The sequence below is a fragment of the Pteropus alecto genome, unplaced genomic scaffold (assembly GCF_000325575.1).
Source record: "Pteropus alecto unplaced genomic scaffold, ASM32557v1 scaffold39, whole genome shotgun sequence".
In the NCBI taxonomy this organism is placed as follows: Eukaryota; Metazoa; Chordata; class Mammalia; order Chiroptera; family Pteropodidae; genus Pteropus; species Pteropus alecto.
The window spans coordinates 4,325,680-4,350,470 of NW_006443568.1; the positions used below are offsets into that span (position 1 = coordinate 4,325,680).

The window sequence follows — 24,791 nt, forward strand, 5'->3', positions numbered from 1 at the left end:
TCTGAATGTTCTGATGCCCTGGGTCAGACAGGGCCTTTTGTCATTTGCCAATTAATAAACTTTGGGTTTCTCAAGAAGTCTTCGTCTCCATTGTTGGCAGATTTAAAACCGAGGTCAACTACGACACTCTGGAAGTGCGCGATGGACGGACATACTCGGCACCCTTGATTGGGGTTTACCATGGGACCCAAGTCCCCCAGTTCCTCATCAGCACCAGCAACTACCTCTATCTCCTCTTCTCCACTGACAAGAGTCACTCGGACATCGGCTTCCAGCTCCGCTATGAGAGTGAGTCTCAGGGTGGCTGATGGGTGACGGGACCCTGGCCTGTGGTCCACTGGTCTGCCCCAGCTCGGCCCTGCTATCCCCGTGGCATTCTCAATTAGGCTGTGCTTCTTAGGAGACCCTCCCTTGCTCTCAGCATCTCTCAGAGCTCAACCTCTAGAAGTAATGAAAGTCTCTTTCTAAAAGAACCTTTAGAACTGAAACTTTAGAAGCAATGAAAGCTGATGGCCTGCACACTGGCTCCTCGTGTACATACCACAAGGCCCCGTCTGTGTGCAGATGATCGGGTGCTGCTGTGCTGGGCACTCCGGGGACAGAGTATTTGACAGATCATGAACTTAAAATGAGATGGCATCTCTCACTTGCTCAGCCTCTTCATCACTTTCTGCATTCATTGCTAGTGCCTCGATTTAATCAAAAGAGATTGATGTCAATTCAATTCTTTGCAGACCGCTGTAGAAAGTTATGGTTGAGAGCACCATTAGGACAAGGTCATTTTCTTACCTATGTTTGTGTCTATAAGCCTTAGCACAGTGTCTAAGCCACAGTGGACATTCAACTTACGTTTATTGAATGGATGAATGAATGAACAAAGAAATGATAGCGCAAACTTGTTTTCTCTGATAGGTCTTCAAATACCCTCTCAGCAGATCTTGACAGCCCCATTCAATGAGTGGGTAAATGGCAACTTCAGCCTTCTGTAAAGCAGGATCCTCTCCTCCCTCCCTTTGTGAGTCAGCTGGGGTCCCTCTATGGTGATGGTCGAGCTGTCTGTTCCAGCTGTGGGCTCTCTTTTCCAGCTATAACTCTGCAGTCAGACCACTGTCTGGACCCAGGAATCCCCGTAAATGGGCAACGTCACGGGAATGACTTCTATGTGGGAGCTCTGGTGACCTTCAGCTGCGACTCGGGCTACACATTAAGTGACGGGGAGCCCCTGGAGTGTGAGCCCAACTTCCAGTGGAGCCGGGCCCTGCCCAGCTGTGAAGGTGAGGGACACTATAAGGGGGAACTAAAGTATCAGATTCCTTTCCCGCCATGAAAAACCAGGAGCTAGAAGGGGCACTGACTCTCTCATCATCCATGAGGGTTGTGGGTTTGAGAGGAGACGGGGGACAGGCTCTCAGGAGGATTGTGGGGGGAGCTCCTTGAGCCATTCCAGTCTTTCACTGGAATGGCTTTCACTGCCCTCTTCACTCTATCTGTAGCACTCTGCGGTGGCTTCATTCAAGGCTCCAGTGGGACCATCTTGTCACCAGGGTTTCCTGACTTCTACCCCAACAACTTGAACTGCACCTGGATTATCGAAACATCGCATGGCAAGGGTGAGTTTTTTTAGGACCATAGCAGGTATTGGAATGTGACATGGTTAAGACCCCACGTTCCCCAGGTCAAAATAACTTCAATAGGGATCTCTCTACATGGAGACCTCTGGGCTTAGTCTGAATTTTTCTCACCAACAAGAAAGGTCCCAGAACCTTTTCATCTCTTTGATCACAGAACTCACAAACAGAATATTTAAAAATAAATATTCTTAAGAATCAAAATCTCCATGCCGGAAGAGATCATAGAGACTACCAGCTCTCAAATCCTTAATGCAAGAATCTTCTCTAAATCACTCTGCACAAGATAATGACACACCTTTTGTCTATATGCCCCTAGTGGTGGGGAAGTGGCCAACCCACTCGAGCAATGGTACCTACTATTTTGATATATCTGACCCCTCCTAATAGCCTCTTAGGTGTCCCCAACACTTCCTTCCTTGTTCTGCGTCCTAGAGAAACCTAGGTTGCATCGGCTCCCTCTTCCTTAGGTCCACCCTTCTGATATTGGGCATAGCATCCTCTTCACACATAACTCACTAGGCTGGACTGTTTGCTCACTTTCCCTAACATAAATGATCTTTGGGAGTCCAAGTTCAAAGTAAGGGTGCTGGTTACAAATAAACATTAATTAATAGTGATTAAATGCCACCTGTGTGGCAGACACCGGGTCTGGGAATAAACAGTAACCAGGCAGATCTGGCCTTTACTCTCAGAAGCTTATTCTGAAGTTCATCCAGAGTCGTGGTTCTTAACCCTTTTGCACTTTGGCAAATACATTAATGCTTAGCTCGCACCCTAGAGGTTTTGATTTTCTATGTTGGAGGTGGAAACCAGCCATCTGTGTTTTTAGAACACTCCACTAGAAATTCCGATGCATGCCCTTAAATAAGAACCTCTGATCTAGAAGAATTAACATGTAAGAAAGCCAAGAAAAAAATTTTAAAGGAAGAGTAACTCTGCCAGTTATTAAAATGTTGTTATAAGCTAAAATAATATTGTAATGTGGTCCAGAAATAGATTCTTCTGTGTGTGTGTGTGTATGTGTGTGCGCGTGTGTGTGTTGTGTGTGTGTGTAAGGGAGAGAGAGAGAGAGAGAGAGAGAAGAGAGAGAGAGAGAGAGAGAGAGAGAGAGAGAGAGACTGTCTCTAATATATGATTAAAATGTCATTTCCAAACCATTGAAGAAAGAATGAATTAGTTAATAAGTGGTTTTAAAACAGTGGGCTTAAACATTTGGAAATGAAAAAATAAATCATACCTCATACATTTAACCACATAAATTCCAGTACTAGAACTTGGAAATCTAACCTTACTTAGGTGGCAATATCCTTTAAGAATCACACCAAAAGTAGAATCCATAAAGGCAAAGACCGTTCGATTTGATTAAATAGAACTTTGAATGGATTTATGTAGAACAAATCCATAAAAAATTCAAATAGTAAGTGGACAAAAGTATTTGCAACATATGTAATCAGCCACAGATTACCAACCTGACACAAGAAAGGCTCTTAAAAATCTTTAAGAAAATTATTCCTGATCTACAGGTCTGTAAAATGAGCAAAGCTATGGAACTAAAGCTTCACAATAGAGTAAATACAAAGGAAAAGACATCGACCCCATTGATAATGAAAGAAATGCAATTCTACCAGTAGTGAAATACCATTTTCCTTTTCAAGTAAGCAAAGAAAATCATAACCGTGTAGAAGACAATACAGAGACACGAATACTCTTCTTCAGTACCGACATTTGTGAAATGGTCGACACTTTCCAGAGGGTGATCTGGCAACATGAATCAAAAGCTTTAAAAATATAAGTGCCTTTGGACCCAGCAATTTCACTTCTTGGAATTTATCTGAAGAATATAAGTAAAACCACATCGAGATTTAGCTACAAGGATATCTCCCAAAACACTTTATTAACTGAAAAATTAGACTCTATTTAAATGTCCCTCAGTAAGGAGATGATAAATAAACATGGTACAGCCATTTAGTGAAAAACTAAGCTACTAAAAGAAATAATGTGAAAGAATATTTAAATACCTACAGGGGAGGTTGCAATATATTAAGTAAAAAAGACATTTGCCAGAAGAACATATTCGGCTTATAAGAAAATAAACAAGGATATGAGCATAGAAAACAATCCGAAGATGTATCCCAAGATGTTAATACTCGTCTTATTTTCCTCTTTTGACTTTTTTCCTAATCTTGAGCAATAAATGTATAGTACATGTGAAGTATACCATTTGTATAAAAAAAGAAAATTTGAAAGAAAAGTCACGTATCTAAGCGCTTTCACTTTGGCCTTTAATAGACCTGACCTTCCGAGATTAGGATGGCCTGGAGCTTCTGGGATGAGGCGAGACTCTCCAGGCTGTCGGGGCAGGGCCAGATTGTCCCCTCTCCCCATGGAATCGTTCCTGGGAGGAGGAGGGATCCAAGACAGTCTCCTGGTTCATCCTGCAGAGCTGTTTCTACCAAGCCTAGTCCAGAGTTAGCCATTGCAAGAGCCGGCAGCTACTCTGTGGCATCAAGAGGGAAAGAAAGGCAGCCCCTCAGTCCCAAGATGGACAGCCCCCATGGTCATGACTTCCTCGGTGTCTGGGCCTCTGTAATTATAAAGATGTGTTTCTCTATGCCTTTCTTTGTATGTCTTTGCCTAGAAGTCAATGCGTTTCAACAACTATATAACAAATACTTATTTAATACTTGCACTTAACTTTAGGTGCTAGGAAAACACAGCAGAACGGGTCGCTCTGCCATCGTGTGCCCTCAGGAAGTTTATAGTCTAGTGGTAGAGATAGACAGCCAAACAGATAGAGATCTCTCCGTATATTACTTCCAATGCTGGGAGAGAGCAGATTGAGGTGGGGAAACGTCCAGAGGCCCGTTCAAAGGTTAAACAGGTGTCCTAGAGTTGAACTTAAGCCAGTTTTCAAAGCTGAATAAGAATTAGCCAGATGAAAGGTGTTCCAGGCAGAGTATCAGTGAGAGATCACTGATGTGTGACCAGGTCACTTCCTCCTTAGAAACATTTCAAGGCTTCATCAATCCCTAGCATAGAGCCTCAAATTGTAAAGTAGCTAGCATGGCCCGTGAGTCCCTTTCTCAGCCTCATTCTGAGCCTTCTAAGCAGCAAGGTTTAACTTCTTTCGGTTCCCAGAACTTCCCAGGCTTGCTTTGTCCTCTAGAGCTTAGCGCGTTGAAATGATTTTCTTCTTTCTGTGGCACTTCCTCCTCTGCACCATCTTCACTATTCCTTCTCCTTGTGTGGCCAGCTTTGGGCCAGTTCCTTCTGAATTCGCTTTCTCTAATGAGCTTTCCTGATCCCCTCTCTCCAGCCTTGAATCTGGATTGGGCTCCCCTCCTTTGGACTCCCACATAGTCCTGTACCTTCCTAATTCTAGACTTTGCCTTACCTTACAGACCTTGCATTTTCATCATCTGTCTCCCCGACAGATTCTAAGCAGTTTGAGAGACATGTCTGCCTTGTTTCTTGCAGTTTCCCCAGCTTCTGGCTCATGAAGAACTCAAGAAATATCTATATGATTGAATTAAACTCAACCGTGACCCTTCTCCAGAGGCCTCTGCTTCTAAGAGTATCTCAGGTTAACAGACCTGTTAGGCTGCTGACTCTGTTTGGTCCCTAATGGCAGAAAGACAACGGGAGAAACTCAAAACTCTGGGAAATTCAGATTTTTCAACTTGCCACACACCCAGCCTAAAGGAACAGCCAATTCAGGCATCTAGAGAATGTGCTCTTGCTAAGACCCCAGACTGGGGTTTAGATAAGCTGAGCAAAGAAAACACCTACTATGTGCCAGGCACTGTGCTGTGCGCTTTGCGTATGCTATCCCAATTGTTCCTCACTCCAAGGATGAAATGTCACCTGTGAGAGAGATACTATCATCCACACATGACAGTTGAGGAAACTCAAACTCAGGGAGAGCTGAGCAGCTTTGGCCCAGACGCTTCAGCAGGTGGATGGGCTTTGACCCAGGTCTGTCTCCCTCCAAAGCCCATGCCTTTCCCACGGCCCTGTCTTTCCGCTCCAGTGTGGTATCCATGTCCTTTGTACGATTCTACATCGTTCACTCCAGTGAAGTATTTGTTCGTATGTACATGTGTCACACCAAACCTGGATTCACACTCCAACCCTGGGCCTCTCTGTTTCTGTGACAATGTCTTCATTTTCTCTCAAAGGCCAGAAGAGCCCTAAGCAGTCAGCATGGCTGGGAAACCCAGGGTTTTCATCTCAGTTGTTTACTCATCCTTAAAATCCAAGCCAAGCGTTTTCTCCTTTGGAGGGGCTGTATTTGCATGCAGAAGAATAGAGCGTGAGGCAAAGTGCTTCATCAACACTGTTTCCTCTGTTTCTGGGTATGACCCCGTCTCCACCCAGCCCCATATTTCAGCTGGGAGGGGAAGGACCTATATCCCACCGAGCCTTTTCCCACGCTCTGTGAACAGAACAGTTTTCTCATTTGCACACGTGTTTAAAATACATTCGAGCACACATACCCAGAAGTCTCCAAGCATGCTCACGCCCATTATGTCAAGGACTGCGAGCCCTGTGAAGCCTTCCCAACCTTCAAGGCATAATTGCCCAGTCGTCCTCTGTGCCCCAACTCCGGCTTCTCACCATTGGTGGTCTGTCTCCTCCAGTAAACTGGTGGATCTTTCTCAGTTGTTAGCACAGGCCTGACACTTGGTAGGTGCTTAGGATATGTTTCTTTGGGCAAAGAGATAACTGGATGCATCTCAGTTGCCTGGGCATAGGGCATTTATAAGCTGGTCCCACCACCTCTTCTATTCCCTCAGCCCCCACCCATAGAATCTCGAATACCACCAGATCACCAGCTTCTACCAATGGAGAGGCAAGAATATGAAAACATCTAAAACGCTGTATCATTAAGAGCTTAGCTCTAACCATCATTTATCAAAAATGTGTCAATAATTATCTAGAGGATTATTTCTCAAACTTTTTTGTGCCTACAAATCACCTGAGGATCTTGTTAGCATGCAGATTCTGATTCAGAAGGTCTGTGGTGATGGAGGCCGAGATTCTGTATTTCTAACAAGCTGTCAGGCAATGCCTGTGCTGCTGGTCCCTGGACTTTGAATAACTAGTGGGTCCAGCACCCCTAGTGTACCCATGTTCCTGCCCTAGCTCATCCATGGCGTATATTCCCATGGGCATACACACTTGTGGGTGGGCATTCATTTACACATATATACACCCGAACACAGCTGCCATCCAGCCAAGTTCAAGAGTTGCTTTAGGTGTTGAGATCCTCCATAACCTTGCTCACCCCCGACCCCTTGTAGTCCCTGCTAACTTTCTGTAGCATGAGAAGCGGTGTTGTGTAGTGGTTTACGGCACAGCCTCTATAGTCAGATCGCCTCAGTTCTGATCTCAGCTCTACTGCCTACTAACTAGGTGACCTTGGATGAAGGACTTTATCTCTTTGTGCCTCAGTTTCCTCAGGTGTAAAATGGAGATGAAAATAATTCACATCATAAGGTTATTGGCAGGATTAAAAGAGTTTTCATGTCTTTCTTTCCAAATGACGGGCCAATTACAGAGCAACTAAAACATGTAGGATAGTAACCCACAAATATATAACCCTCAAATGTTAATGTTTTTGTTTTTATTTAGTGCTCTGAACCCCTTCCCCCTCAGTGGAGCACTCACCTCTCTTTTTCTTCCTCTCACTCCTCCTTCTCCCTGTCTCTTTAATGCCACTCCACCCCAAGTTTTTATTCTGCCCCTTCTCTGACTCTCTGCCCTGCTCTGGTCTTCTCCATGCCATGGCTTCAAATAGCACCTGTTTGCTCGTGTCTCCCAGATCTACTGCTGTAGTTCGATCTTAATCCTGAACCCCAAATCTATACTCCCAGTCATCCACTAGCTCTGTCACTGCTTGGATGCTGAAAACACAGGGTGTTGAAAGCTAAGTCCATTACCTATCCAGTACCTGCATCTCTTCCTCCTGTACGTCCTACCCCGAGTCACAAAAGACATCACCTTCCTTCAGGTCAAGACGCTCCAAGTCATCCTTTCATTTCTCCTTTGCATTCACTGCCTATGATTCCTGTCCACTCTCCCGCCCTGAGGTCTTGTGTCCATTTCCTGCTCTCGCCCCCTCTGCCAGTCCCCATCCCCTCTCTCCCGGTGCATGGCTGCCATCATTCTAAATGTTCTCTGCCTCCTCTCCTCCCACTTCATCCTCCTCACAGCCATCAACATCTTACTAAATCTGAAAACTGATCCACTCTGGATGAGATGGCTTCTCATTGCTCCCCAGAAAATATCCAGCCTAGCCCCAGCCTGCCTTTCCAGGCTCTATCCCAGATTTGTCCTGCTGAGCGTGTCCAGCCATACCATGCAGTTCACTGAGCCCCTGAATCCACAGCTCCTTTACACACACAAGTCCCCTGCCTGGGACGCCCTTTCCCCTCCTAACCTGGTTAATCCCTGCGCATCATTTTAAGGCCCAAATCAAATGTAGACTCCTTGGTTAGGCTGTCCTACACTCCCCTCTTCCTGCTGCAGACCACTTCTCATTCTGCCCCTATGGCACGTCACTCTGTACTGTAGATATTTGTTTAATGTCTTATATATCCCTTTGCACCTACCAGGTCTTGGATCCTAACCCATTGGGAGCACTTGACAAATAAACGAATTGTTGAATGAATGAATGAATGAATGAGTGAATGAAAGGATATGAAGCATTGTCATAGAACTAGCTACAAATCTACCTTTCAAATTTTGACAACTGTAAAGGGGTGTGCTTCTCCCTGACCGGACCTGTGGGCAATAATGTGATCCGGTGCATTCAGGTTCATTCATTCAGGTTCACCCACACGCATTCAGCAATGCATGCTTGTAATCTGCACACCCATAGACAGTTACAGCTGGAAAGTGTTTGTGCAGCTTCTGTCTTACAGCTGACCCTTCTGGTCTCTTGGCAGGTGTGTTCTTTACTTTCCACACCTTCCACCTGGAGAGTGGCCATGACTACCTCCTCATCACGGAGAATGGCAGCTTCACCCAGCCCCTGAGGCAGCTGACCGGCTCGCGGTTGCCAGCCCCCATCAGCGCTGGGCTCTATGGCAACTTCACCGCCCAGGTCCGCTTCATTTCTGACTTCTCCATGTCCTATGAAGGATTCAACATCACCTTCTCAGGTAAAGCTTGTGAGAGTCCCTTGGGGGCAGGGCACTCTGTCTCTCTCTCTCCGCTGCCAGCCTCTGGTCTTCCTAACAGATAGATTGATCCATTCTCCAATCTCTGGGAGAATCACCTCACTGCTGCAGGAAAAGATAGCTGGGTTAGACACAGTGACGAACCTCCCTCTGATGGGCGTGGAAGGAGTTGGCAGGTTTGTTGAGGGATCTTCTCTGAAGGTGTTCAGGTTTCCCTCTGAACGTGACCTACCCAACTGGTTAAACTAGAGGGATTCGCAGAAGTCCCTTCCTGCCCTAGTAACTCCAGATTCTTCTCCTGATCCCACTCGCTTCCACTATTTCACAACCCCAGAAATTTACCAGAAAAAGAAGGGGGTTTTAAGTTAACATATTAGAGGGTTTTCATCTCATTCGGGGCTTCTTCATCAATGCTAATTTAGCAGTAATAGATATTTATCTCTGTGTTCAAGCATCCTGAAAGGAAAACTCTTTAATTTGGCATTCATGGAGAAAAGAGGACCTTTCATCTCTCTAGTACCGAGTCCCCCCACTGCTTTCGTCCCATTGCTCTCCAGACAGGAGCAGAGATGTCAGATGGGTTGGGCAAGAGATATCTGGCCTCTCTCTAGGAAGTGGGACATGGCCCAGCTCAGCCCCATGCTGTTTCTCTATCAGAAGCCACCTGCCATGTATCTGGGATGGCCTGCCAGATGGGACATAGCCAGCCACAGTACCTCATCCATCTGGGAGATATCTTCCTTCTCCTCACCACACAGAGCCCTGGGGGACTGTGTCTCAGAGGGAGATGCCTTTGGGAACAAGGAATGGTCACTTCTATGCTGTCACTAGAGGTACCAGGCAGGTTCCTCACCCATAAAGTTCACTCCATCATGCTTGCCATCTGCCTCCAGTGCCAGCATCACCGAGACATAGCTTCAAGTGAAACGTTTAGATTCTTTTTCCCAGTGTAGGTTGCCCTCGGCTGGGTCATACATTCTGACCCTCTAGAACCAGGCTGATTGGATCGATCCGGTTCAGTGGCTCGGGAGAAAGGCAGGAGTGTCTGCCATCCCTGAGGCTTGGGGTTAATATGGAGGTGAAGGCGCAGAGAAGGGAAGGGTCAGGTCATGAGGAACCTCGTGAATGCTTCCAGGAAGCGTGTTTCCAGAAGCACCGTGCCCTCCCCCAGCCCCGCTCACAGCAGCGCGTGTTCAAACCACCCGAAGCCCAGCGCAGCCTGCTCCTCACCCCACCGTGTCTCTTGGGTGCTCTCTCTGTTCTTCCTTTTGTGGATCAGTGTGTGCGTATCCTGTGCTCTGTCTTTTTATCTCTGGCACTTTTCTCCCTGGTGTTTTTGTCTGTGTGTTCCCACCTTCTGTGTCTGACCCCGGCTCTCCTGCTGCCTTTGCAGAATATGACTTGGAGCCCTGTGAGGAGCCCGAGGTCCCCGCCTACAGCATCCGGAAGGGCTTGCAGTTTGGCGTAGGCGACACCTTGACCTTCTCCTGCTTCCCCGGGTACCGTCTGGAGGGCACAGCCCGTATCACGTGCCTGGGGGGCAGACGGCGCCTGTGGAGTTCGCCTCTGCCAAGGTGTGTTGGTAGGTGGTCACGTGCTTTCATTTTGCTTCACTACTGGGGCGGGCCAAGTTTTAGTCAATTGGTGTGAGACGGTGGAATGCACACAGGCCAAGAGGCCACCAGGCTTGGGTTTGAGGACTGCCTTAGCACACAGTTACCTGCAGTGGGACCTGGGATGGCCTAACCTCTTTCTGCTGTGGCCTCCTTGTCCGTAACATGAGGGTGGCAGTACCTGCTTCGTGGGCTGTTCCGTAGCTTGACCTGACCTTTGTAAAGTGGATCCACAGTAGGCATTCAAATGAAATTGACTTCCATACTTTTCTCTCCCACCCCTACGACACATCCCTGTGGCTTAGGATGCATCTCGCTGAGAAATCCGGGTGGGGCACAGGGTGGACCCATAGGAAGGAGGGATGACCTGCGCCTGTGGAGAAGCCCAGTCTGGTGGAGTAGAGGGTGCTTTTACCAGTTCGATGGGGGTGCCAGCTTTTGAGAATCCCTAGAAAGACTTCATCCATTCAGCTGGGGAAGAGAGAGGGAAGCAAGAGTTGGGTTTATTTGCAGAGCACCCATTGCATGTCAGGCAGGCTTCTAGGGCTGGGGATACAAAGGGGAACAAAACAGAGAAAATCTGTCCATTCATGGTCTCGCATCCTGGTGGAGGAGACAGGCTGTAAACCCAAAGATACGTAGTGTTGTCAGGCAATGTTGTGAGTTATAGAGAAAAATTAAGTCAGCATAGAAAGTGCTGGAGGTAGGGTTGCTCTTTTATAAAGAGTGGTCAGCATAAGGCTCCCTAATGAGTCGACAGTTTAGCAGAGATTAGAAGGAGTTCAAGGAACTAATCACTCAGATATCTGGGAGAGGAGGGAACAGAATGCCAAGGCCCTGAGCCATGAGGATGCTCAGTGTTTGAGGAACAGCTCAGAGGCCAGTCTGGAGCAAGTATATGATGAGGTTAGAGAATCAGAACCAGCAGCCCTCTGACCCAAGCAAGGCCCTGTCAGCCACCCCGCCAGAGCTCTACAGCGGGCCCTTCAGAGCCCCAGGCCTGGAGGGTGGGAAGAAATAGGATGGCGTCGCAGGGAATGGGGACAGTTGCTGGCTGTCCCTCATTTACAAAGTTGACGGCTCTGCTTGCTCAGTACTTGCAACATGCGGTTGGATGGAAGACATACAGGATTAGCAGAGTACTTACCATGCTGGCCGTTAGCCTTGGAACTTGTGCGTAAAATGAAATAGCACATGAAATCTCAATACACCAAACAGATCAAAGCAGTGCTGCACCGACTGACACGTGGCCAGCATCTTGAGGGCCTGTGAGGCCAGCTTTGCCTGAGACAACTTCATGGAACCCTGTGGCTCTGCAGAGGACAGCTGTAAACAAGCTGGCAAAATGGGCTGGGCTCACACCAAGGCTGCATAGTCACACGAGCCCGAGGCTGGGTTTCTGCTCTGCCGTTTACCAGCTATTAGATGTTGGACGCCACCAAATCCCTCCGCCCCAGCTTCCTCATTTGTAAAATGGCGATAACAATATCCACCTCACGGGCTTGATTTCAGAAGAGATGGCATGATTTACATAAACCATGAGATACTCTATAATTATCGTCATTTTGCCAATAACCGTTTTATTGTTATATGTCATTGACCAGTAACCAATAACCTTTTAAAATTTCAGAGAGGAAACATTAAGACAAATAGATGTAGAATTCCATTTTTGACCAAGTAAATAATCCTAGGGTTTGTCTTTTCCCCTGTAACCATCCCCCAGAGCGTCCACCCACGCTGACCGGGGCACACATTCGGATACACACGTTCTACCCCCTTGTAGATTCATTATGTATCTGGCCGCTAGCAGCTCTTTTTTTCTGTGGGAAAATGTCTTCATCTAAGTGGTTCTGGGGAAATTTTTTCTTGAATGGATTATCTAGGACCACAGATGTACAACACTCCTTAAGCTCTTGCCTCATTGATCTCGTTACATAAGCTCATTCTTTAACTTATTATTCCAATTACTGTTTGTTCGTGACACCTCACAATATTTTCATTATTATATTGTCTCCTATTTCACATGTTATTAATAACGTGTAGCAATTATAATCACCTCTAATTACCCCGAGCCCTGCCACAGAACCTCGGGCTGGAGGTATCATGGGACTGCCCACTGGGTGTGGCTCCCAGCTGCCACAAGCACTGGAGGTATAAATTGAATGACTTGGCCCACACAGCATTTCCAAGAACATTCCCAGCTGCAAAGGAGACGAACAGCCCTGGGCTCTAATTTATGGTGTGATGGGAGGACACAGCCCCTGACCTCAGGGACCTCTGAACTTGATGTGGAAGAGACAGTCCTGACCCCAGAGAACTCAGTCTGCCACAGGAGACATGGCCCTGTCCTTGGGAGCCCCAGCATGATGGAGAAGACACCAGCCCCTGCCCTTAATGAGACCTCTTCTGATGGGGACAACAGAAGTCACAGATGCCTGAACCAGAGCAGCATTTTCCCGAGCTTATGACTGTTTGTTTCTCTGGAGCATTTATTTGTTTCCATTTATGCTTATGGCTGGCTTTTCGGTGCATCTGCTCACTTTCCTTGTTGCTTTGGAAACTCTTCCAGAAGTGAGCACCATGTCCCTCTTCCCTCCTGTACCCTCCCTGGTGGCAGGGCACCAAGGCCTGGTGGATGGCCAAGGATTAGCCCCATCTGAGGCTGTCAACTCTGTTCCCCTCTTCATACAGGCTTTGGGCATGTGGGGAAAAGGAAAGGGCCACGCTTGGGGCAGAGATAGGCACACAGCTGTTGTGCTGAAAACCAGGGGCAGGAAGGGGATCCAGTAATGTGCCAAAGCCCGTGTTTCAGGGAAGCCAACTTTTAGGAACTACGCAGAGAGCAAGAGGCATCCGGAACGGCGAGGGTGCTGTGAATGTCAGGCACCTAACACGCTTCCTAGGAGCTTCTCAGGCTTCCCACTGAGCCCAGAGCACAGCCTAACCGGGCTCCAGATGGAAGCAGATACGCCGCATAGATGCACTTGGGATCCATGAGGAGAGAGAGGAGGAATACCACTTGTTGAGGGCCGACCGTGTGCTAGCCACTCCCCATTCGTTCACCTATTTTGTCATCAGATCTCATGCACTTATTCTCTGTAGTCTTATGAGGATGGTATTGTTGTGCAGATGAAGAGACCAGAGTTCAGAGAGTTGATATAAGTTTTCTGTCTGCCTCTAAACTCCATGCTCATCTCACCGCATCACATGCCTTTCCCTAGATGGAAGGAAATGGTGTGTGACCCCAGACATAATGGAAGCTGCTTTGGAGAGCTGCTCATGTGATGTGACTCAGTGATAAATGTCTGAATGTGCACAGCCCTCAGCGCTCCCTCCCCAAGTCTCCACTCTCGTCTGATGGCACCTAGAAAATTTACACACTCTAGAAACACATCTACCTAAATTGGCAGCAGCCCCCGGGGTATCTGTCCACTGTTATTCGTCAAATTTTATGCCCCAGCTCACACATTCATCATGCACATTCGGTCCCTTTGCAAACAGGCTGTGTTTAGAGTCCTACAAAGCTAGATTTCTTCTCCAAGACACTTGGGTGGCTCAAACAACAAACACTTATTTCTCACAGTTCTGGAGGCTGGGAAGTCTGAGATCAAGGTGCTGGCAGACTCGCTGACTGGGTTTGTAGATGGCAACCTTTTTACTCTATCCACTCGTGGCACAGAAGGCTCTGGGCTCTTTGCTTATAAGGGCGCTAATCCCATCATGAGGGCTCTATCTTCAGGACTTCATCTAAACCTAATTACCTCTCAAAGGCCTCACCTCCAAATATCATCACATTGGGGATTAGAGCTTCAGCAAATGAATTTGAGGTGGAACACAAGCATTCAGTCATTGTAATGATTTATGTAAAGTCTTAGGAAACTGAAGCTGGTCCTGGACTATAAAGAGCCCAGGGTGTAGGACCCATTGGAAAAGTTGAAACTTGGTGTTAGAACATGGCCACTGTCTTCAAAGGTCTAAGGAGCATCCTTGGGGACCAGAGAACACACAAGGATATAGCTAAGCCCACGAGAGGCTCAGCTCTGAATGTTTCTGTATCACCTGCTCTATTTGGCCTAGTACACTCCAGGGTTAGGATAATTAGGGTTGAATATGTGGTCAAATCCATGGCCCATTGTTTGACCTCAGGGTGCTTCCAGCCAAGGACTATGCCTAGAAGAGGGACACTGAGAGATGGTTTAGAGAAAACAGACTTGCCACATCAGCCTCAAAGATGCAACACTTGCTGCAAACTCCCCATATGTCCAGACAAATAATGGGCCTGCCATCTGGACTTGTATTTAACATCCTTCCAGAACCTAATTATGTAGGAGTGTACATCTTCTAAGGTCAGTGCACTCCATATTCATTCATTCATTCATTTGGCAAATATTTATTTTATAGAGGCTCCAAGCTAAGACTCGGAGATTCACAGATTCATTAAGCATGACCTTAACCCTCAAGTAACTCACAGCTTGGATGGGGGAATACAGGCAAGTAGCAAGCAATCAGAGTGCAATATTGAGGATGCTGTGATACAGAAGAACAGGGAGAGGCTTCACAATTACTAAAGGCCCTAGAAAGCCAGCTTCAGGGTTCTTCAGCATGTGCCCTGCCACTGAGCTACTTTCTACTTCCCCTTTTTCTTTCATCTGCTGATGGCCGCCCTGCCCAGGCACTGAGTGGGTGCTGGGGTCATAGAAACATGACCAAGCCCTAAAAGATTCTCAGTGCAGTGGAGAAGATAGAAATAAGTCAAGTAAAATGTGGTAACTGCTATAAATAAGATTATGGGAACAATGTGGAAAGAATGACTAATTCTGGAGGAGAGGAAACAGGTTTTGAGAGGAGGGCGTGAATTCATTAGCCGTTGCAAGAAACTGGGTTTTAATGGATCAGGGCTAAAACTTTCCCCAGAACCTCAGGGGCCCTAAATTCCAGGACCAAGAGGCCCTCGGCCCCCTCCTCTTCATGAATTGAGAGACTTGATCTAAATTGCAGAGTACCAGGTTCTTTATCTTTAAAACAGGGATGGTAATTGTGCCCACCTTATGGAGCTGCTTGTTGTGACTAATGACTGAAATGGTCTTTGTAAAACTCAGAAGACACTAGCAATTATTATTCGATCTTGTCCCCTCTATCCTCCGATATCAAAAGGCTTCATCTCTCCTCACTTGGCTGCACCATCCTCCCCTGATATCCTCCTCGGTCTTTCTGTTGCTATGATACTATATGAACAGGTGTGGGGAATGGCTGCCTCATAATACTGTGAAAGTGAAGGGTTCCTGGTGGGTTTGTTTCTGTTTCTGCAGAAGGAGACAGACAAATGGAATGAGAGAGAGAAAGAAACCAAGCAGAACTATAGATGGGCAGGTGTCTAAAAAAAAAAAAACTTTCATAAACAGTCCTACAGACGAGCAGACAAACGGACAGATAACTGGGCATTTTGGCTGCTAGGGAGGCAAACGACTTGTCTTTGTAAGGTTCTCCAGCACTGCGAGTTGTTTTCTGGATGTAGTTAATGGGGGTTAATCTATGGTTATTGTGATTCTCTTTCCAGCCGAGTGTGGGAATTCAGTCACGGGCACTCAGGGCACTTTGCTGTCTCCCAACTTTCCTGTGAACTACAGTAACAACCACGAGTGCATCTACTCCATCCAGACCCAGCCGGGAAAGGGCATTCAGCTGAAAGCCAGGGCATTCGAGCTCTCTGAAGGAGATATCCTCAAGGTAACACCAGCAGAGTTCCTAGAGCATATTCGTTACAGAAGCAAACGTGAGGGCAGCACTCACTCGTTTGTTTGTCTCTGTGCGAACGACCCACATTTTCGTCTTCCGTCCTGAGTCCCAGTGTATTGTTCTCACTCATCTGTGAGAAAGTGAGAACCTAAAAGAAAAAGGCATGTGAGTGTCCAAGAATGTGGCTTTAGAGTTTGCTTAGGAACTGACTGCTCTCAAATACATACGGGATTGAGAATGGGTTGACTACCTAATAATAATAATAATAATAATAAATTCAGCTGTAGTGGCCAACAAATCAGGTTTTCCACTGGGAACCCTGACCATCAACCTGAAGAGCTGACTGTTCTGTGAAGAGCTCACAGAATGTTCATATGTGGCACACGTGTGCACTTGTGTAGATATGTTTGTGAATATAGATACTTTTGTACATATGCTTACACATGTGTGTGAATCTGTATCTATTTTGTTTGGGAATCTGTGTATATACTTGTCTCAGTGTATTGTGTGTGTACACTTATATATGTTTTAAGTATATGTTTCTGTCACTAGTAGGCTATTTCAGGAGCTTCAGTGTGTCGTGGTGATGACCTATGTGTGGCAGTGGGGTTAAAGAAAGTAGATTCAAGATATATATGTCAGAGAAAGAAATGGTAGGACTTACATTATAGAGAGTTATAGAGAGGAAGTTGTTAAGACACTGGGAATACATGACTTGTATTTCTTTGTGTGTGTAATTAAGTGTGTCTCTAAACACATGTGATGTGTGTAATCAAAGAGTCTACTCTGTAGAATTTATCAAAGAGCTGCCTTATTAAAATGGATCTTAAGGAAAATTTCACACAGGGTCTGTCCATTTTTATCCGAGGCCAAGACATTTTTCTTAGCTCATTCTAATATAGTTTTATTCCCTGTAGCCAGAGAAGTCTTGACATTAGAAATAACCAGATGTTATTACTCTGGAATGTCCAAAGAGAAACCATTAAATAATCCTCATCCCTGAGGATTCTCTCTAAATGGACAGTTGGTAGCGACCAGATCTCAATCCCACTAGCTCCTCAGTAAGCATACTAGGTCTGAGAGACCACACAGAGCCACAGTTTCTCTTAATATGACATTCTGCATTTCCTTTGACTTTTGTTGACGGGCCAGGTAAAGCAGGGCAATGCCATGGCTGGTGCCTAAAAATGAGTGATCAGGCTCATTAGAGAAGAGGCTGCCACGATATCGCTCGCATGGTCTCTCTCTCTCTCTCTCTCTCTCTCTCTCCTTTATTATTCTGTACTCAACACACACACACACACACACACACACACACACACACACTTTAGCACCAGGAGCAGGAGAAACTCCTGCTGTGACCTCTCTGGCTTGACTCTTCTGCTCGCCCTTAGAGACTACTAAATATTTCCCTTCTCTGTTTTTATTCTTCCTTGAAAATAGTGTGCCAACAAGAAAATTAACTGGGTGTGTGTAAATATTCAGTAGATCAGAAGAAGGGGACCTGTCTGAGAAGTTAGATCTAACTGCCCCTCTCTAAGCAACAAAGAAAAAAAAAATGTTAAAGTCTCCTAATTTGTATTCTTAACAAGATTTGAGAGAATAATATATATTTGACGCAAAAAAATAGGCAATAATGAAAACAGAGCAATCTGAGTTGAGGAAAGATTGAATAGAGATGAAAAACATGATCACCCAATTAAAAAATGGAGTGGAGGCAACGGACAGAAAATGGTAAACCACCAAAAAATGAAATCAATTTATTATAAGATAAATTAGAGAGTTTCTCCCACATCTCATAAGGAAATGAAAAAGAGGATTCTTTTATATTAATAAAATGTACAATCAATCCACAGTAAAACTTTTTGTGCCAAATAACATAGCATGAATAAATTAAATAAAAACTGCAGAAATGTAAAAAATTTTAATAAAGTTACAGTCAGTGTCGTGGAAGATTTTAATATACCTCTGTTAGTCTCTGGCATATCATCTAGGTTAAAAATAAATAAAGATTTAGGTAGCTTGAAATAATGTAACAGATTTAATTCAAAAAAAGTAGGAGAAAGATACTTTTAAAGAGAAAGGCAAAATGACTAAAAAATTAAAAATAGCAATTATCAACAAAACCAACTGTTTCTTTGAAACTTTAATAAAATAGACAAACTTACAAGAGTGATTAAAGAATAAAGGCACAAATATATAATATTAAGGATGAAAAAAGGAACATAGTCATAGATATAATAGAGATTATAAAAATAATAAGAAAATATTTAGGAACAACTATAAGATATCTGAAAGCTTAGATGAAATGGAATTTTTAATAGTTAAAAGTACTAACATCAAAGAAAAAATGAATAAACCAATAAACTGCAATTCTCCCATATCTTCTTTCAAAGGCCCCAGGTCTAGACTATTTTGCAGGTAAGCTAACAAAACTTCAAGGAACAGTTAACCCCTGAAATAACCAAACTGTCTCAGAAAAGAAAAATTAGGATTCATCTCCCAACTCATTTTATTTAAATGAGGAACAAGTGGAAACATTGATATCAAACTGAATAAAGACAGCATAAGAACAAAAGCTATTAGGCTAGTCTCACCTATGACCAGACATCTAAAAATCATAAATACAATATATTGAATTTATCCGTATATTAAAACAAAACTAAGTGGGATTGATTACAGAAATGTAAGGATGTGTCAATATTAGAAAAGCTTATAATGCTATTTATTGGGCAAATCCTGTGAAATTGCCATTTCATAGGTCAAATCTGAATCTTGGTAGCTTTATGTGGCTCAACATAATATTCTATAAATAGAAGAGAAAAATACATGATCCTGCCAATGTACCCCAAAACATCAGGTAATGAAATTTAATACACATTTATGATTTTTAAAAATATCTCATACAACTATGGACAGAACTTTCTTAATCTGATAAAAAGTTTCTACTGACATCAGTAGCAGCGAACGTTCTTACTGACAAAACTTCCTAAGGAATCCTCATAAAGGCAGGACTAAGACCAGTAGTTCTACTGTCACCAATAGTATTCGACAGTATACCACAGCTCCAAGCCACTATAATTATACCTCCCTAAACAAAAGAAGAAAAAAGAAATAATAAAAAATAGAAAGGAATATATAAAATGTCTTCTTATTCAGAAAATACAAAAGAATCAACTGCGGAACCTATAAGACAATTCAGCAAAGCTACTGGTGTTTCTACAACCAATTAAAATATAATCAGGAAAAAAAAAGATCTCATTTATAATAGAAACAAAACTACAGGACAGCTAGGAGTAAGCCTAACAAAAATATACCTAATCTTTATTGAGAAAATAAAACTTTATTTTGAAGGACATTAAAATAAATACAGGGAGGTTTCATGTTCATGAACAAAAGATGTGAACAGGCAATTCACAGATGAGGAGAGTAAAATTTTTGATAAACATACAAAAAGATGCTCAATCTCAATGATAATCAGTGACACATTAAAACGAGATACTTACTATTTTCGCACCCATCAAGTTGGAAAAAAATAGATTGCCTGAAAATACTAAGTGCTGGCGAGGTTATAAAAGCAATGGAAAGTGTCTTGCGTTGTTAGTGAGATTGAACTGATATTGGTCTTCAGAAAGCAATCTGGCAATATCCAACAATGCTGAAAATGTGCCTTCCCCACTCTTCCATTCTAGATGTATGTCTTAGAGAAAGTCAAACGCATGTGTGCAAGAAGACATGCAGCAGCATTCATGGGAATGTTCACATTGTTTGTCACTGTGTGTAAAAACTGTGCATTTAGAATATTTCTTTTAAGCCAGCCATCTTGTCAGACTGTCATACCAGATGTAATGGTATATGTATATCAAAACATCAAGTTGTACTTCTTAATAATATACAATTTTTATTTGTCAGTTATACCTCAACAAAGCTGGGGGAAAAAAAACATCTAATAGAGAAGGGGAAAAAAAGAAAGTGGTGAGATGTAATGGATGTGCATATATTCTTCTGGATTTCTCGGGGAGACATTCCCATCGCCTGTACATAGTGATGGACTGACCATCAAAGCAATTTTCTTCTAGACAAACAATAGTCTGTTAGGAAATAAATGTATGCAAAGACCCAATTCCCAAAAGCAATCAAAAATATAAAAATACCCAGGAATAAATACAGAATTTTACTGAGACATAAAAGACAACTTGATTAAATGGAGCCAGACACTGTGTATACGAATAGGAAGATTTAATGTCATAGAAATATATTTTTCTTCTAATCAATTCATACATTTAATGCTAATCAGAATTACACAAGTTAGTTGTTTTTTGGAGGGGGGGGGGAAGAGTTGTTTTTAATTTGAAAAAATTCTTGAGTTTGTCTTGAAGAATAAATATGGAAATATTTTTTTAAGTTGAAAAAGACAAATGAGGGAGGACTTGCCCTACTAAATATTTGTGTTTAAAAGCTACAGTAATTAAAATAGTATGGGTCATACACCAGAATAAATAAAGAGATGAATGCAATAGAATAGAAATCTGCCAAAACCAAATTTATTTAACTGTATATGTAATGATGGTAGATTTAAAATTGGTGGTAGATGAAATATTTACAAACAGGGTTTAGTTAAATGGCTAACCAACTAGGGAGAAAAGGTAGAATTTTATCTTATATCATGTGCCAAAATAAATCCAGGTGGATTTAAGGACAAAAGTACTGGAAGAAAACATTGGTTTAGTTATTTTTCATTCATTTATTGAGTGCCTCTTATGTGCTAGGGCACACATGCTGAACAGTGATATATGAATAATTACATAGGGGATTGGGTTAATTTTATGATGGAAATTCCTGCAGCTGTTAGGGAAGAATATTTGATGATTTGAAAGATATGTACATTATATTAAGTGAAAGAACAGTTACCATATAGCATCTATAGTTTGATCTTGAATTATAAAAAATTAAGGAAGTAAATATATATAAGTAAAGATATGCATAGAACAAAGCCTAGAGAGATAGTCACCAAAATGTTGCTAAGTTGCTTTTATTTTCTTTGTGTTTTTCTGTTTTATAAGTTTTCTGCAATAAATATTTTATCATAATGACATATTAAGAACCATTTTTTGTTCTTAATGAATTATGCTTTGAAATTAAGGAAAAAATCCTGTTCCCATTACACTTTTATTCATTAACAACAATTTCCTAATACCGTCATTTATCCAGCAAGTATTCAAGTTTCCGATTATCTCTCACAATATTTTTTAAATTTGCAGTTTATTTGAATTAGGATCCAAATAAAGTATATATATTGAATTAGTTGCTCTTGTTGTTTTTAATCTATATAGGTTTCTACCTCCATCTCTTTTTTCCCCCACTTGTAATTTATTTGTTGGGGAGATTGGGTCATTTGTTTAGTAGAATTTTTCACATTCTGAATTCTGATGACCACATTCCCAGAGTATCATTTCACAATGTTCCTCTGTCCTCTACATTTCCTGTAAGTTATAGTGGCTTGATCTGATTCAGGTTTGTTTGTTTGTTCTTTTGTTCTTTTTTTTTTTTTCCAGCAAATTGACTCCATAGGTAGTGATGTATCTTCCATCAAGAAGCACATGATATCTCGTTGTCTCTTATTGTGATGTTAGCAAACACTGATGATTAATGCCTTAATCAATTAATTCCAATAGATGTGTTAGAGAGTAAAAATATTCTTATAACAACACCGATGCAGCAGTGAGCTAAAACTCTTTGAACTGGTGCCATCTCTATGTCTGCTGGAACTCTGGAATTCTCTCAGTCTATCAGTGATACAAAACAATTGCACATAGGATCTGGAAACAGACTTGAGTCTCCCGGGGGCCTAAACAAATCTCTGTAATATACAGCACTGTTAGCTTGAAGGATGACTTCTTTTAGAAAGCTTTGCTTCATAAATAGTAGAATGGAAATATTGTTCCAATTTGCTGGCAGCTGGCACCACATCCTGTGCCATGCACAAATATTCATCACCCACCCATAGATCCTATCTTTGATATTTACCAAAGCACCAGGGGGTCCTTCACTCAATCACAACTTCTGTTGTTATTTGTACAATTATCTGGGAAGGAGCAGCAACCTCAAAACCTGGGGAGCCAGTTCATTATTCTGATGATTGTTGACTTTGCTGATGCTCAGAAGTTCAGGGCACAGATGGGAGTCAGGGAAGCCAGATGCCTGCACGATTCCACCCCTGGCAAGCCCAGCAGACCCTCTCTGGAGCCCTTCTTTTAGAAGGCAAGGGAAGAGGCTGAGTTTGAGGAAGGGAAGGGCATCATGATGTGCTGATCATCTTACCTTCACCTTAACTGGATCCCAGAGGCCATATCCAGCAGAGTGGTCAAGACTGAGGCCACTGCCACAGCGAGGTGGGGTCAAGCAGGAGGATGGTTGTCTCATCTCCTGGAAGGACAGGATTGAGTGTTTAGCGATGCAGAGATGCTGAATTCTTTCAGCATGCCTGTGTGCAGAAGCAGATGGCTTGGGCAGCCAGACAGCCCTAACCTGGCCTCCCCAGGCTGCAGAAGAATAAGCCAATGCCATATGGGAGTCTAGGGAACAAGAGCAGATCTCCACTAGAAAGGTCAGAATAGCAACCAGTTTCTAGAGACTGGATTCACACTCAGATTGGCTGGGCACCAAGTGGAGACAAGAAGGGCCAAAAACTCACTCAGATGCTGGCTCCACTCTGCCATCTTCTTTGCATCTGATGACTCGCTGACTCTAACAGTTATCAGTGCTAAACTCGGGGAATGTGGGAGCTGTAGGGTGAGAAGCTGTGATCTGAAATAAGGCCATGCTGACGACATTGGGTTGGGGTCTCTCCCATGCTCAGGTCTATGATGGCAACAACAACTCGGCCCGCTTACTGGGGGTGTTCAGCCGCTCTGAGATGCTGGGGGTGACCTTGAACAGCACGTCCAGCAGTTTGTGGCTTGATTTCATCACTGACGCCGAAAACACCAGCAAGGGCTTTGAGCTGCATTTTTCCAGTAAGTCTTTCTTGCATCTCAGTGGATGATAAGTCAGGCTTTCCCTAGTTCCACAAACAGGGAAGCTGGGGCTCTGGGACATCGTCCATCACCAAGTCGGTTTGGTTTTCTCTAACTGACGCATGCTTAGCCGGTCGTTTCCCCTCATGCATTGTGCCTGTGATTTAGATAAGCTGCCACTTGGCACATAGCTCTGTGGTTTAAACTTGTGGTTAGCTGAACTGAGAGCATACCTTTTACTCACTAATACTTTAAAAATTATAAATGCTGAGCCTTTTAATTAAAGCCACCAAAGATAGCCTTTGCTAATCATGGCATTTATAGAACAATATTCAGCTCCAGCCAGATGTAAAGAATGCAAACACTAATGTTTAATTATGTTCGATTTTACTACTCCCAAAAGAGTTGAGTCTTGATGCTTTCCCTCTTTTTTCATGGTTTTAACTTTCTCCTTTACTCCTGGGATTTTGAAAACAGAAAGCACCCAGGCTTGTATGCAGCCCCCTGGTGTACTTAGGATGACATCCCCATTCTTTAGTGTCACCACCATTTATATTTATTTGATCTTCTAATTACCCAGTAGATACCAAAAACAAAAAAAAACAAAAAAAACCTGTGCTTTTATAAACTATTTTAACATACAGTGAGTACCCATCAACTGATGAATGGATAAACAAAACGTGTTTTGTTCATCTATACGATGGCATATTATTTGGCCATAAAAAAAGGATGGAGTTTTGCTACATGCTTCAGCATGAATGAACCTTGGAAACATTACGCTAAGAGAACGTAGCCAGTCACCAAAGGCCACATATTATATGATCCATTTATATGAACTGTCAAGAAGTGGCAGGTCCATAGAGACAGAAAGAAAACTGGTGGTTGCCTAGGGCTGAGGGGGTTTGGGGAAAACGTGGATGGGGTTTCTTTTCAAGGAGATGAAAATGTCCTGACGTTGATTATCTTAATAGGTGCATAACTCTGTGAATGTACTAAAGACACTGAATTGTATACTTCAGATGGGTGACTGTTTAGTATGTGAATTATTTCTCAGTAAATCTGTTAGAGAAAACAAATTCAATGTGTCTTCTCAAGATCCCTTTCTCATGGGCTCCAGGCCGTCTGGCAGAGGAGGTCTGCGCCTGTTACAGCAGGCGGATCAGTAGAAGAAGATTAAATAGAGTCTTATTCAAATTCCATTTCTATCATCTGAGATTGTGTGACTTTGGAACAATTTACTTAACCTTTCTAAGTCAATGTTCTCAGTTGTAAAATGCAGGTAATTATACCTCCCTATAAGACTCCTGTGAATAACAAATGAGAGATAACACATGCGAGGCACCATCGAGTAGAAGCTCTATATAAGCTCTGCAGAGGTTTCCTTCTCCGGCCTTTTTAAATAGAGTGTATTTAAGCAGGACATAATTGAGGTTTGAAACATACATTTAAAGTGATTTTTCCATATTACATTATCCCATCAGAATATCTCGGTGAGCAAAATTGAAAGAACAGCTCCCACTAGCAAAATGCTATAGGGTCAAACAAAAGAAATAGAAAATTCCAACTCTAGGCCTGAAAACTGTTAAAAGCTGTCCTGGGAGAAATAACAAA

At 43.3% G+C, this 24,791-nt stretch overlaps 1 protein-coding gene across 1 annotated transcript in view; it reads left to right on the forward strand.

Annotated features, from left to right (window-relative positions):
- Positions 1 to 24,791, forward strand: part of CSMD2 (CUB and Sushi multiple domains 2) — a 571,413-nt gene that overhangs the window by 394,280 nt on the left and 152,342 nt on the right. The window contains exons 21-27 of the mRNA XM_025041387.1: positions 101 to 288; positions 1,086 to 1,274; positions 1,494 to 1,610; positions 8,582 to 8,797; positions 10,209 to 10,397; positions 15,986 to 16,155; positions 23,024 to 23,180. Of these exons, the coding sequence (XP_024897155.1) occupies positions 101 to 288; positions 1,086 to 1,274; positions 1,494 to 1,610; positions 8,582 to 8,797; positions 10,209 to 10,397; positions 15,986 to 16,155; positions 23,024 to 23,180 (1,226 nt within the window). The remainder of the gene's footprint in view (positions 1 to 100; positions 289 to 1,085; positions 1,275 to 1,493; positions 1,611 to 8,581; positions 8,798 to 10,208; positions 10,398 to 15,985; positions 16,156 to 23,023; positions 23,181 to 24,791) is intronic.